The sequence below is a fragment of the Pezoporus occidentalis genome, unplaced genomic scaffold (assembly GCF_034315485.1).
Source record: "Pezoporus occidentalis ecotype Australia unplaced genomic scaffold, CSIRO_AGI_Poc_V1 ctg66, whole genome shotgun sequence".
In the NCBI taxonomy this organism is placed as follows: domain Eukaryota; kingdom Metazoa; phylum Chordata; class Aves; order Psittaciformes; family Psittacidae; genus Pezoporus; species Pezoporus occidentalis.
In genome coordinates this window covers 3698624-3710912 of record NW_026916009.1, presented here as the reverse complement: position 1 = coordinate 3710912, position 12289 = coordinate 3698624, and the positions used below count along the sequence as shown (strand labels likewise).

Genomic DNA, 12289 nt, shown 5'->3' with positions numbered 1-12289 from the left:
TGCTGAATATCCAAAGCTTGGTAGCAATGCTGTGAATATGTAGCTGCTTCTTCACTGTTCTCTGAAAAATCCAGACTTAGCTATCTTAAAGAAGCATACAAAAGCAGTGGAAACTTTTTCCTTCTCATTGCTCTACATATCCTAAGGATAGTAAAACCCCTCATTTCTCTGTTGTCTCTTATAGTTAAATTTATGAAAAAAAGGCTGGATGAATGAAAGTTTTACTGTTGAAGAAAAGAGTGTTAATTCTGTTGATATTTATGAATAATATGAAATGAATAGAAAATGGAACACCCATTATACAGTGGGAAGAAAGCAAAGCATGTAAAAACTCACATGAGTGTTACGTCCTTGGTAGCATGAGGAGAGGGGGACTTGGTTAAGTTTCACCCAGCTGTTAGCAGATTATCCATAGCTGAGTGCTTTTTATTCCTATATTGCTTTTCTGAAGTTTTGTTGAGACTTGTGAATGCCTATTGTGATATCTTTTTAAAAACTCTGCTAAAGGGAGCTGTAATCTAAATTACAGTGGCATGTCACTTAATTTATTACTCCCAGCTGGACCTGGTTTAGAGATTACAAAATTTTGGTCATACGTGTAGACAAAGGGGGCTGATGAGGCCGCCCATCTGAGATAACTCTGCATTAAGGGCATTCTAAGTGAGAACTATTTATGTTTGGCACTACATAAAATAGTTCCCATAGGAGAATGGTATGTGATCTTGTCATTAGAAGTCATTATATAGTACTTACTCATGGGGAGCATAGACTAGAGCTGGGTTTGTAGTTTAGGTCATTGTCCATAAACCTGATCAAAGGCAGAAAAACAGTATCTTGTGCAGATTGTTATTTTAAGGGACTGTTGAAAGAGGCTGACCGAGGCCATGAAGAAAAAGCAAATTATATCAACAAAAGAAATGCAGTTTATACTAGTTCTGGCCGGGATGTATGGCTTTACTCTCAGGCATGCTTCATTAATCCAGATTTCACTCTGAGTGGAGTGAGTTGTGTGATTCCACATAGTGATGGCACAGACACAAGAATCTCTGTCTGTTTTCACCTTCTTTTCCGTATTTTCACAGGTTCTCATAGCTGCTTTTGCAGCATCAGGCTATGCCTCTACATACTTCAGAGCAGGAAGCAAGCCATTTAACCCAGTGCTTGGTGAAACTTACGAATGTATTAGAGAAGACAAAGGATTTCGATTTTTCTCAGAGCAGGTAAAGCTTGTTTTTAGATAGACCTGTTTAGATTTAGATTTTGGTTCTTTTTTCTGTCCAATTAGAATGGTTTGCTTTCTTGGTAGCAAAGAAAGTTTATTATGATAGAAATTCTTTAAATACTAGGCAGTATAATTTTCTGTAGGAATCACAAGGAAGTGTTTTAAGTTCATAGTGTTTTAAGTACAAACTCAAGTTGCATCTGTTTTCATAGCAACATATGCTAAGAAATGGTGTGGGATGTTTAGTATTGTCATATTACAGTTCAATTGCATTGTCTTAAAAATGAAATTTTTTTTTTTCAACTCAACCTAACTGTTTTCCAGGTTAGCCACCATCCTCCCATTTCAGCCTGTCACTGTGAATCGAAGAACTTTGTGTTTTGGCAAGGTATACTTTTTAATTCAAAAGCATAAACTCCTTTTTTATTAGCAAATAAAAACTTTGTCTGTAAAAGCTGAGTTTTCCATTTGGAACTTACTCAAAATTTCTATACTTATTTTTGTAGTAACATTTTGCAAACTGGTGCTCTGAATTATTTCACTTCAAATTCTTATTTTTAAGAGTGAGCAGACGTGTTACAACTTCCCTTGTCACTTGCAATCTGTTTATACTTCTCCATTTAAAAGCTTCTTACCAACAAAATTATTATTTCTTACAAACACAAGCAGTTCCTTTTACACAGTTGAACAAGCAGCTATTTCTTTCTTTGTATCTACTAGCATATGTCTTTAATTTGAATACAATATTTTCATGAGAGAGTTGACACAGTTGTGTAACACAGGCATGACTTCTAGAAGAACAAACTTCTTTTTAGTTGTTCTGACCTAATGTCATTTTCTACTTTTTTTTTTGTTGTTGTTGTTCCTTCTGTGTTTTTGTGGCAATCTCATACTGTCATGTTTTAAACTGGGTGGTCTAGCACAGGTATCTCATGTGCCACTTGTGCAGATCACTGCAACGGGGAGGGTTTGATCTTTTCAGTTTTTGTAAATCTTTCTTTCACATTTGTAAATTACATTCAGATATCAGATGGAAAAACAAATTCTGGGGGAAATCAATGGAGATTCTGCCAGTTGGAACCTTGAATGTGACTCTTCCAAAGTAAGCTACTGTCCTGTTTCCTTTTGATTTCAGTCTTTGCTGCCTTGTGAATGGACTGGGGGAAGTGTACGCAGACATCAGTGAATTGTACTGGTGAAAGTCACTGGCTAGCTCAGGTTTCTCCTTAGTGTACAGATGGGGATACACAAGTGTTTTTGAGCTTAAAGATCCATTTGATTTTTTTGAGGAAAAATATACAAACTCTCTCAAATGCAACAGAAAGGGGATGGAAATGTTTTAGGAGAGAGAACCCAAGTTTTACAAGTACGGTAATGATACAACTGTTCAGAACAAGGCTGCAATGTAGGACTGTCAGCAACTGCTGCTGCTCTCAATACTGAGAAATGTTCACTCAGAACAACCAGTAGTAACAATGTAAGGCCAGTTTTCAAAATGCAGGTAAGCCCAAACAGATTCTTCAGATGTTGACAGAGTAGTTAAGAGTTGTTTCACCGCCAGTAAGACGAGTTGCAAGTTGTAAATGCTGAGTATATGCAAGGAGAGGATATTTTGAACATGTCTGCTGTTTTTGCAGTAGTATTCCTGCTCCTGTATGTAGCAGCCAGCCTTTCTTTCTGCTTCTACCAGTATGGAATCACTCCACTTTGCCTCTTTATTGATTTCATGAAATTGAAGTAAATGCACTCAGGAGCATCTTTGTCTTCTGTCTTCATGCTTGCCCCTCAGCTCTGAAGGAGGATGTACTTCGCAAATTCTCTCAGTTTATTCCCGTGTTTGACAAGAGAGATGCTCTGACTCTGTAGTTGTTACAGAAGGAAAGAAATGATGTTCTAGTGAGCTCCGGCTTCCTTCTTCCTTTCTGTTATCTCCTTTCCATATTATTTTGTTCTACTTGTAATTTAATTGCATTGTGTGCTTAATAGCTTCAATTCAGCCTTATGTTGACCTTTGAGCACTGTCCTGCCCCTGAAGGAATTATGGCCAAAGCACTTAATGCTCTGAGCACAGTGAATATGCCATGCAGGGGTTCAGTGGTTCATAATGTCTTGATTTGTGGCTCATAGCAGCATTCTTCAGTTCTCTGCTCTATAGCTTAAGTGACATTCTCTAAGGACGATTAGTAATGTACTGAGAACCAGTGCTTTATTAAAGTAAGCTCTTGTTTCAAAAGTCTTTGAGGAACATGGTTTTGTATTTATGATAATGGAGTTATGTTTTACTTTTCTTGTGTGTCCATAATGATTATGATTAATGTATGTTATCAACTACTTGTTTATCTGTTCTTAGGTATGGCGACTACTATGTCTGGAACAAAGTCACTACTTGCATACATAATATTCTTAGTGGAAGGAGGTGGATAGAACACTATGGAGAGATAACTATCAGAAACACAAAAAGCAGCATTTGTATTTGTAAACTTACGTTTGTCAAGGTAACATATGTATTCTAATACATATCATATATTCATAAAACTACATAGTTCAAGCGTTTATCAAGTTGTTTCTTCAGTATTCCTGAAATTCACATTCCACATTTTGTTTTATCAACATTTGTAAGTATGTAAATTGCAAATGGGAGTGTTATGTCAAGTAGCCTGACTCTATTCCGTTGAACATTTGATACCATTTGATGTGAGTGTTGCATTGCTGTATAGCTGTGTGCTATACTGTTGTTGGTTTTGCGTTAAAAATCGAATGTCAAAGTTTCTTTTCTGTTACTGCAATGAAATGCAATGTCACTGTAGACTTCTGTGCCATTTTACTTCTGCCTTTACTAGAATTTGGAAGTCAATATTTTATCTCTTTACATTAAATAATGCTGCTTTGGTTCACAATATTTTAAGATCCAGGCAAGGAGCATATATAAAACCAGACCGCTATATAGCTATGTCACTATCAAGTATTTTCTCTAAAAATAAGTTTGTCTTCATATTGCAATGAAATACATCAATACCATTGCAGTTACTGTGCATTACTGTAAATCTGAAATTCAAGTCTTGATGGATATTCTGAGAATGGGCAGCTGGCTCAGTAGGTGAAGGTGGAAGGAGTAAGTATGTCTAAGAAAAGAGAAACAGAAGGCAACAAAGAACAAATAATACCAGCTGAACATGTTCCCTGCTTCACCCATCAGTATGCAGCATCAATCAAAAGATTCCTTTACATGTACAGGTATATTCAGTATTTCTCCATATAGAAAGAAGATGGCTGTGATCTTGCACTTTCAAAGTGTCATTTTTGCTGAATTGCATGGGATTTGATTTGGGTTGATGAACAACAGTATAGTCCCCAAGTTATATGAAAGCCATATTTCAAATTATTCAGGGTTTCCCATACACTAGATCAGTTCATATTCAGATCATCTGAATTTTGAGTTCTGATATTCTTGCTTCCAGGTGCGCTGTTCCAGTACAGTAAGTGCCACACAATTAAGATTTGTGCAGTATCTGTACTGGTACAATGGGTAATGCAAAAACCAGTGTTAACTAGTGATTTGTTCTTAAATTTGCAGGTGAACTACTGGAATTCAAATGTAAATGAGGTCCAGGGTGTTGTGATAGATCAAGAGGGGAAGGTGGTTCATCGCCTTTTTGGAAAGTGGCATGAAGGCCTTTATTGTGGGGTTGCACCTTCAGCCAAATGCATATGGAGGCCAGGTAATAACCTTGTAATAAACTAGCAGGCACTGTAGCGTAACTCTAAACTGTGTAAAGCTTGTTTAGCCATCATTTAAATACACAAAATACTACTGGGGAAATTAAATTTCTGGCTAGACAAATAAGTAAGTGTCCTGGGTTCAGCTGTGACAGTTATTTTCCTCCTTCCTAATAGCTGGTGCAGTGCTGTGTTTTGGGTTTAGTTTGGGAACAATGTTAATAACACACCAATGTTCTAGTTGTTGCTAAGTAATGCTTACTCTGATCAAGGACTTTGCAGCCTCTCTTGCTCAGCCAGTGAGGAGGGGCACAAGAAACTGGGAGGAAGCAGAGACACGACACCTGACCCAAAGTAGCCAAAGGGGTATGCCATACCACAGAACATCATGCCTAGTATATAAACTGAGAGGAGTCACCCCGAAGGCTCAGATTGCTGCTTGAGTCAGGCAGGGTATTGGTTGGCAGGTGGTGAGCAATTGTATTGTGTATCACTTGTGTTTATTAGTTTTGGGTTTTTTTTCCTTTCCCTTTTTAGTTTTATATTCTCTCCCCTTGTTACTTCCTTTATAATTATTATTATTAGTAGTAGCTTTATATTATACTTTAGTGATTGGACTGTTCTTATCTCAACCCATGTGGTTTACATTCTTTCGATTCTCCTTTCCAACCTGCCTGGAGCAGGAGGGGAAAGGTGGGGAGTGAGCGAGCAGCTGCGCAATTCTGAATTACTGGCTGGGCTTAAACCATGGCAATAACAATTTACATGAATTAAGGGTAATGGTAAAATGAAATGTTCTTATAGGGCATAATCTTCATCAACTCAGTCTGACTCCTGGTCAAATATTTGGGGGTCTTGGGGTCAACATAAGAATAAAATTAAGAAAAGAGCTGTATGTTTGGGCCTGCCTGCCTTCTCACAGACATCAGTGTAGCTTATTTGGGTGCAACAAATAAGAGATGCCAGTTTATTAAGTTTGTTATCTTTGTGCTTTATTAGCCTAAAGAATAAGATTTTCAGAGATGGTGAGTTTGTGATTTCAGGAGCTGGTTTCAACTTCCTTACTGTGTGCTTAGAGGCCCTGAGGTTGAATTAGTCATCCTTTGCACCTATGATATTTTTCATACATTAAGGATTATGCAGGAATTGTCATTATGTAATTTTGAACCTTACTCTGTATTGATAGTATTTTGAACCCTACTTTGCACCCTACTCTCTGCAATGTCTACTCTGACTGCTGTTTGTGCTGAAGGTTTTGGACAGTGCTGAAGCAGTCTGTGAGTGAGCCTTATGTTCAAAATTAACCCTAAGATCAGTTAAGGTTAGCTTTTATACAGACATTTGATAAGCCCACTTTCTAGGGAACAGGAAACTATGTTTAAGTTGAAAATCTTAAAACCAGTATTTTTTTTTATTTTAAAAGGAAGAAAGATCATAAAATTTTTGAATCTGTGAGCATGTAATTACAACCTCTGCAGAAAAAGCACTTGAAATTAATATTTAGTGACTTTCTTTCTACCTAGTGAATAGCTTTTTATGCTTTTAAATTGTATGTGAGAGTAAAATATATTCATATTTTTGCTTTTATAATTTAATAAAAAAATGAATCTCTTGCATATTTAGAATAATAGTTTCAAAAACTTTTTTCTTTCTCATACTTATTCACGCAGGCTCCATGCCAACCAATTATGAACGTTATTATGGCTTCACGAGATTTGCTATTGAGCTCAATGAATTAGATCCTTTACTGAAAGATCTTCTTCCTATGACAGATGCACGATTCAGGCCAGATCAAAGGTAAGAATGCTCGTTTATACATATAATATTTGGTGGTTTTAATGCTGGGTTTGGCTGAGTACTGAATTTTATCTATGTCTTTACTAGAGTCTGAACTAAGATTTGGAGAATTCTGCTAGCAGAGAAGGTATTCAGTATTGCAATCAAATTTCTGCTTTACCTAGTTGAGGAAAAGTAGAAAGCATCCTGTTGGTACAGTAGTGCTATATGGCAGTCTTTGGGCAGAGGTAGGATTCCTCATAACAAACGGCAAAGACAGGCTCTGAAATGTCATGTCCTCCTGCAATGAATGGAAGCAATGTTAATTTCCTCCTTATTCTCAGTTCATAATACCTCAATGTTTGTGTATGCTGAAATTGCTAAAGTGTATACCTTAGGCTATAGATCAGGTACATGTAACTGGGGAGTCACATCTCGGTTATGCTTATTTTATGAGATTATGACTACATCTGAAAGTGGGTACAAGACAGACAACAGGTGTGGCTTCCACTTGTCTTTTATGATGATTGTTGCTAGAAAATCCCTTTTTCTAGACACTGTATAATTGCTGCAATACCTGTTATTATCCATACAGGCTTCTGGAGGAAGGAAATATAGAAGCAGCAGCATCTGAGAAACAAAGAATAGAGGAACTCCAGAGAGGTCGGAGGCGATACATGGAGGAAAACAACATTGAATATAGACCCAAATTTTTTAAGTGAGTCTATTAATTTCAGGAGTAAGTCTCTGTTTTCTATAGTATGGCTGTACAAAGTACTGCAAGAATTACCACCAGTGTGGTCTGTTAATTGTGAAAGCCTGGAAAATGGCAATTTTAAGAAAAAATATCAGACAGATGATTTCTGCTTGAAACAGTTTTTACATATTTTAAAGCTTCATAATAGAAAGATTATTTTCTCACAAGGTGTAACAACTATGCAAGCCTACTGCACCCTTTGGCCAATGTTTTTTGAACTTTGAAGTGGAACAGAAGTACAATATTAGGATCTAAGATTCAACTATGTTACTGGTTTAAGTCTTTGCATAAACAAAGTAAGAAATAGTGACCTGTAAAACAACATCATACATATATTTATACATCTGTGAAATGCATATGTAAATGTATGTGCATGTATACGTAAATTACAGTGTATTTATTTTTGAGTGAGGGGTGGTGGTGGCTTGGTTTTTGTTTTTAATTAAGCATTTTTCTGAAACAAGGGATAGTTAATACCAAATTGCCTGATGTTTAGCGTGAGTAATCAAAAGGGAAAAGATTGGACATGCTTGATGCAGTTTTGTAGTAGAAGATGAACAAAATACAGAGGAGGCAAATAGCATAAAAGGTAAAAGTCTTGCATTCTGCAAGTTTAAACTCTTGCTTGATTCTGTGCACATAGTCAGAATCTGTAATGGCCAAAGAGGTCTTATGTGGTTCTAAGACCAGCTCACACCGATCAGGCAACATACATGCAATTTTGGCTGTCTTCTAAACGTTCCACTTTTGACACAGGTAGAGAGGTTGATTTTTATTTTTAAATCCCTGAATTTCATATTGCATAAAGCAGAGCTCTCTGGTCAGAACTGTTTCTTCTTTTTTTTATCTTTCTACAGAAAAGTTATTGATGCTAATCAAAGAGAAGCCTGGGTTACCAATGATACCTACTGGGAACTGCGAAAGGATCCTGGCTTTAGCAAAGTAGAAATTCCCATACTCTGGTAAACTGAGAATGTAGATCTAGTAAACATATCACTCTGAAGAAAAAAATAACTATGCACAATATGTTTCTAATAGCTAAGTGTGGTTTGTGGGTCTGCGGAAAAACCTATCATTCACATTTATATTCATCTTTATAATGGACTTCTGAAAGTGCATTAGACCAGGCCCCTGACCACTTCTGGATCTTTTTAATTTTGCAGCAGCCATTAAAAAAAAAAAAAACAAAGAAAAAAAAAGGGAAAAAATAATAAAAAAAAGAAACAGAAACCTTTTAAAGTTTCATACATTGAAAATTCAGAACAAAAGAAGCAGATGAGTTATCCAAAGTCACTTGGAAGAGGTGGTAAATGCAGAACTGCAACCGGTGCTTTAAACAGACATTAAGAGCAATGTAATTTAAATAAAAAAAAAAAAAAGAAGAAAAAGAGAAAAAAATTCCATTTTATTTCAACTATTTTTGTTAAAAACTCTTGGGTCACAGCATTGTCATTTCTGGCTTCAGGTTAGTCCTTTGGTGTGATGTGGTTGGACTGGCCTTTGTCAAAAAGATATGCTTTTCCGGAAGCTGTTCCCATTCATATGCCATTGTTCATGCCTTAAACAAAATATGAAGATGTACAGTAAGTAATTTTAAAATATGTATGCTTAGGCTTATGTGAAGGGCAGATTTTTAAAGCACTAGAATTTTATCCTGATATAAATATTGGAGAACCTGCATTATTTAAAATCAAAAAACAACCGAACATCTAACTGTATTTCAGAGGTATGAGATCTACTGTATATGCTTTAGCTTTGGGAAGCTGACTGTATACTCAGACTGAAAAGAAACTGCAAACTGCTTGAATTTGAGGCAGTTTTGAAAAATGCGTATGAATTGCTGGTCAGAAAATTATATTCGAAATGACTGATGTTGAGTTTCCCCGTAACTGTTTATACAATTAGAATTCCCTGAAGTTTTGCAACAGTGTTAAAAGCACAGGAAGATTTCATGGGAAGGACTCTGGCTTCTCTCTGGAAGCTGGATAGTACTATAAAAATGCAACTGTTTTCTGCCGCACATACTGCTTACTGGCTCTGATTTGTCCCCATCCACTTTTCTTACCTAAATTTATATTTGAGAGTATGGAAGAGGCTCCCATGTGTTGTAGCTAACAACTACTATTTGTGTTGCCAAAATAGCTTTTGTGCAAAATTATATTTTACAGTTTTTTGTAAAGTGATTCTATATTTTTTGATTAAGAACCAAGTCTCTTATGTGTTGCTAAGCCTCAGTTAATATATGTGGGAGAAGGCTTGGCACTTTCTATTTGAAAATCTCTGAAACATTAAACAGTAGGGCAGATTTTAATAAAAAGAAACAAAGTAATTTTATTAGGTAAAAACTGCATTCCATATAGTATGATCTAGTCTTCCATTTATGCACGTATTATACATCCAGGCACTGATGATAGGTTAGATTTCATGCATATACACTGTGTTTCTTTCTATTCATATGCAGCATACATAGTGCACTTGAATTTTTCTATTGAAGATTGATTCCAGTACCGAGACCTAAAAAAAAGCATTAGAGAGGTATGTGATCCTGCCAGCAGAGCTGCTTGGACAGTTCTCAGTAGATTACCACACGTACCCAGCTCTCTACCTGCTTCTGTTTTTTTGCAGAGTCAGGTCCCTACAGAACTGAGATTACTTTGGTTATTTAATACACATTCAGTTCTTCCCCTTGTTTGTATGGCAAAGCCACTGGCAAAGCAACTAGCTACTAAAGAATTCCAGTTTCTTCACATAGTTCTGTTATCAGGCAGAACTATGAAAACCTAAAGAAAATATAAAGTAGACATTTTAAAGAGCTGTGAATGCTCATGTATTGCTTATGATATTTGTTATAAAAAACCTGTGTGTGTATTAAACAGGATTTCTTCCAAAGAAAATTTTGAATCATTTAAAGAACAATATCTTTTTTTTTCCTAGTTGAAACTAGTCTGAATATTTATTTTTTTTTTTTAGTTCTGCAATTATTTTGAGAAAATGGAAATATATCAGAGTTTGGGGTTTTAATCATATTTGGTTAAATTCATCCTACTTGCTTCAATGACTACGAATTAAATTGGCACACTGTGTGCAAAACAGCAATTAATTATTCTGTGTCACTTTCCTTAAAAACATTATTATACATTTGCTCCAGTCTTTGTGTGCAGTTCACTGTGATATTAGAAAGCATTATGTGTGTATGAGTGCAAGTACATTTGAGGGACAGTAACTGCATGTTCCCAATTTTTTTGACAGTCATTTTTTAATTTAAATATAGAAATAAGGTCTTTAGGTTTAGTGTTCTGCTAGTGCTTTGTGAATGCCATTATTTGCAGTGCAAATTGAAACTTGGTGAAAACTAGAGATGCTATCACTGATTTAATTAATTTTTACAATTGTTTATTTGACACTCATTGAGAGAAAAATAACATTAGCATTTTTAGAATAAAAGTGATATGCTAAGTCTCTATTGAAGACACTTTTTAAGCCTACTGAATGTTAATTATTAAGTAGAGGAAATGCAAAACAATGCATCACAAACTATTTGCAGTCTTTATCAGAAATTGAAATGTGCTATCAGATGTACCATAGAACAGTTTCTTATAGTGCAGCATTCTCTCGATTCTGTGTGAAATCTTTTATTAATATTTTCCTGTAACCCTTGGCGATATTTTGACATATTTTGTGCTGTTTCTAAAGAGAATGGGTTAACAGAGGATACGTCTGGGGACTTCTATCCAAATTATAATTTGTAGACAACCTGTGAAATTCCACCAGCACTATCCCAGTGGGGGATAGTGGGATTTCCACATCCTCTGCCAGTGTGAGAACACACTGTTGGCTCCTTTGCAGCCTGGCACCTATTTTAAGTGCCTGCTGCTTTCGGCAGGGCTGCTGCTTGGCATGGGATTTTTCTGCCTCAGGTGCAGATCTTTGCACTTCTATTGAACTTCATGAAGTGTCTTCTGGCCCAGTCTCAAGCCAAGGAATGCCCTTCTGATTGAAGCTCTGCAATTTGGCATGCCATCTCATACTCCTAATTTAATGTCATCTTCAAACTTGTTAGCATGCAGTCTATGCCCTTGCCCAGGTCAGGGCAACTGGTAAGATGTTGATTCATATGGGCCACAAAATTGATCACTGCAGGGCTGTCCTCATCGCTGGCTGGTGGTGGGGAGTAAGCCATTGGTCAGTGTCCTTTCAAGCCTGGGGATTCTTGCAGGTTTCAGCCCACCTCACTCCATTCATCCAGGCATGAAAAATACCAACGTAGTAGATATATTGCTATCAGTTTGGTATGTTATGAAAATTAGTGCAAAGCATTTGACATTTAAAACCTTTTAAACTATTTAAGAAGCTCTTTCACTACAAAGACATATCCTTTGCTTTTTACTGTGTTTTTCTCAGAACACTTATTTCTGTATAAAATACACAACCCTATGCTTTAGTTTAAAAATAGTGAACTGTACTTTCAATTAATATTTTAGAAGTGTAACCTAATTTGTTCCCTGTTCTGATACTGCGGATATGATAGGATAAAAATAGCTATTTTCATCAAATGTAATGTCTTACAAAGACTTAAATAGCTTTGTTCCTGTTTTAGATCTGTATTAACAAGATGGTAGATTTTTTGGCATATTAGAAATTGTTATCTCACTGGGAGATACAATTTGAATATCAGTTGCTTATCGTACAGTATCACTGTGATTGAAAAGTCATCTAGACACCCATTCTAATTTTAGACAGATGTAAGTAGCATGAAATAAACTTTTTTTTTTTACCTGGCTTTAAAAGTGAGCTCCCACTATAATACTCTTTTCATC

At 36.1% G+C, this 12289-nt stretch overlaps 1 protein-coding gene across 6 annotated transcripts in view; it reads left to right on the top strand.

Moving 5' to 3' along the window:
• OSBPL6 (oxysterol binding protein like 6) overlaps positions 1–10568 on the top strand; it is a 75268-nt gene extending 64700 nt beyond the window's left edge. For all 6 annotated transcript variants that reach the window (XM_062640732.1, XM_062640729.1, XM_062640731.1 and 3 more), the window contains 8 exons: positions 1083–1220; positions 1547–1610; positions 2246–2324; positions 3573–3717; positions 4797–4941; positions 6610–6736; positions 7311–7433; positions 8330–10568. In XM_062640732.1, coding sequence (XP_062496716.1) covers positions 1083–1220; positions 1547–1610; positions 2246–2324; positions 3573–3717; positions 4797–4941; positions 6610–6736; positions 7311–7433; positions 8330–8438 — 930 coding nt within the window. In that variant the 3' untranslated portion in view covers positions 8439–10568. The remainder of the gene's footprint in view (positions 1–1082; positions 1221–1546; positions 1611–2245; positions 2325–3572; positions 3718–4796; positions 4942–6609; positions 6737–7310; positions 7434–8329) is intronic.
• Positions 10569–12289: the final 1721 nt, after the last annotated feature.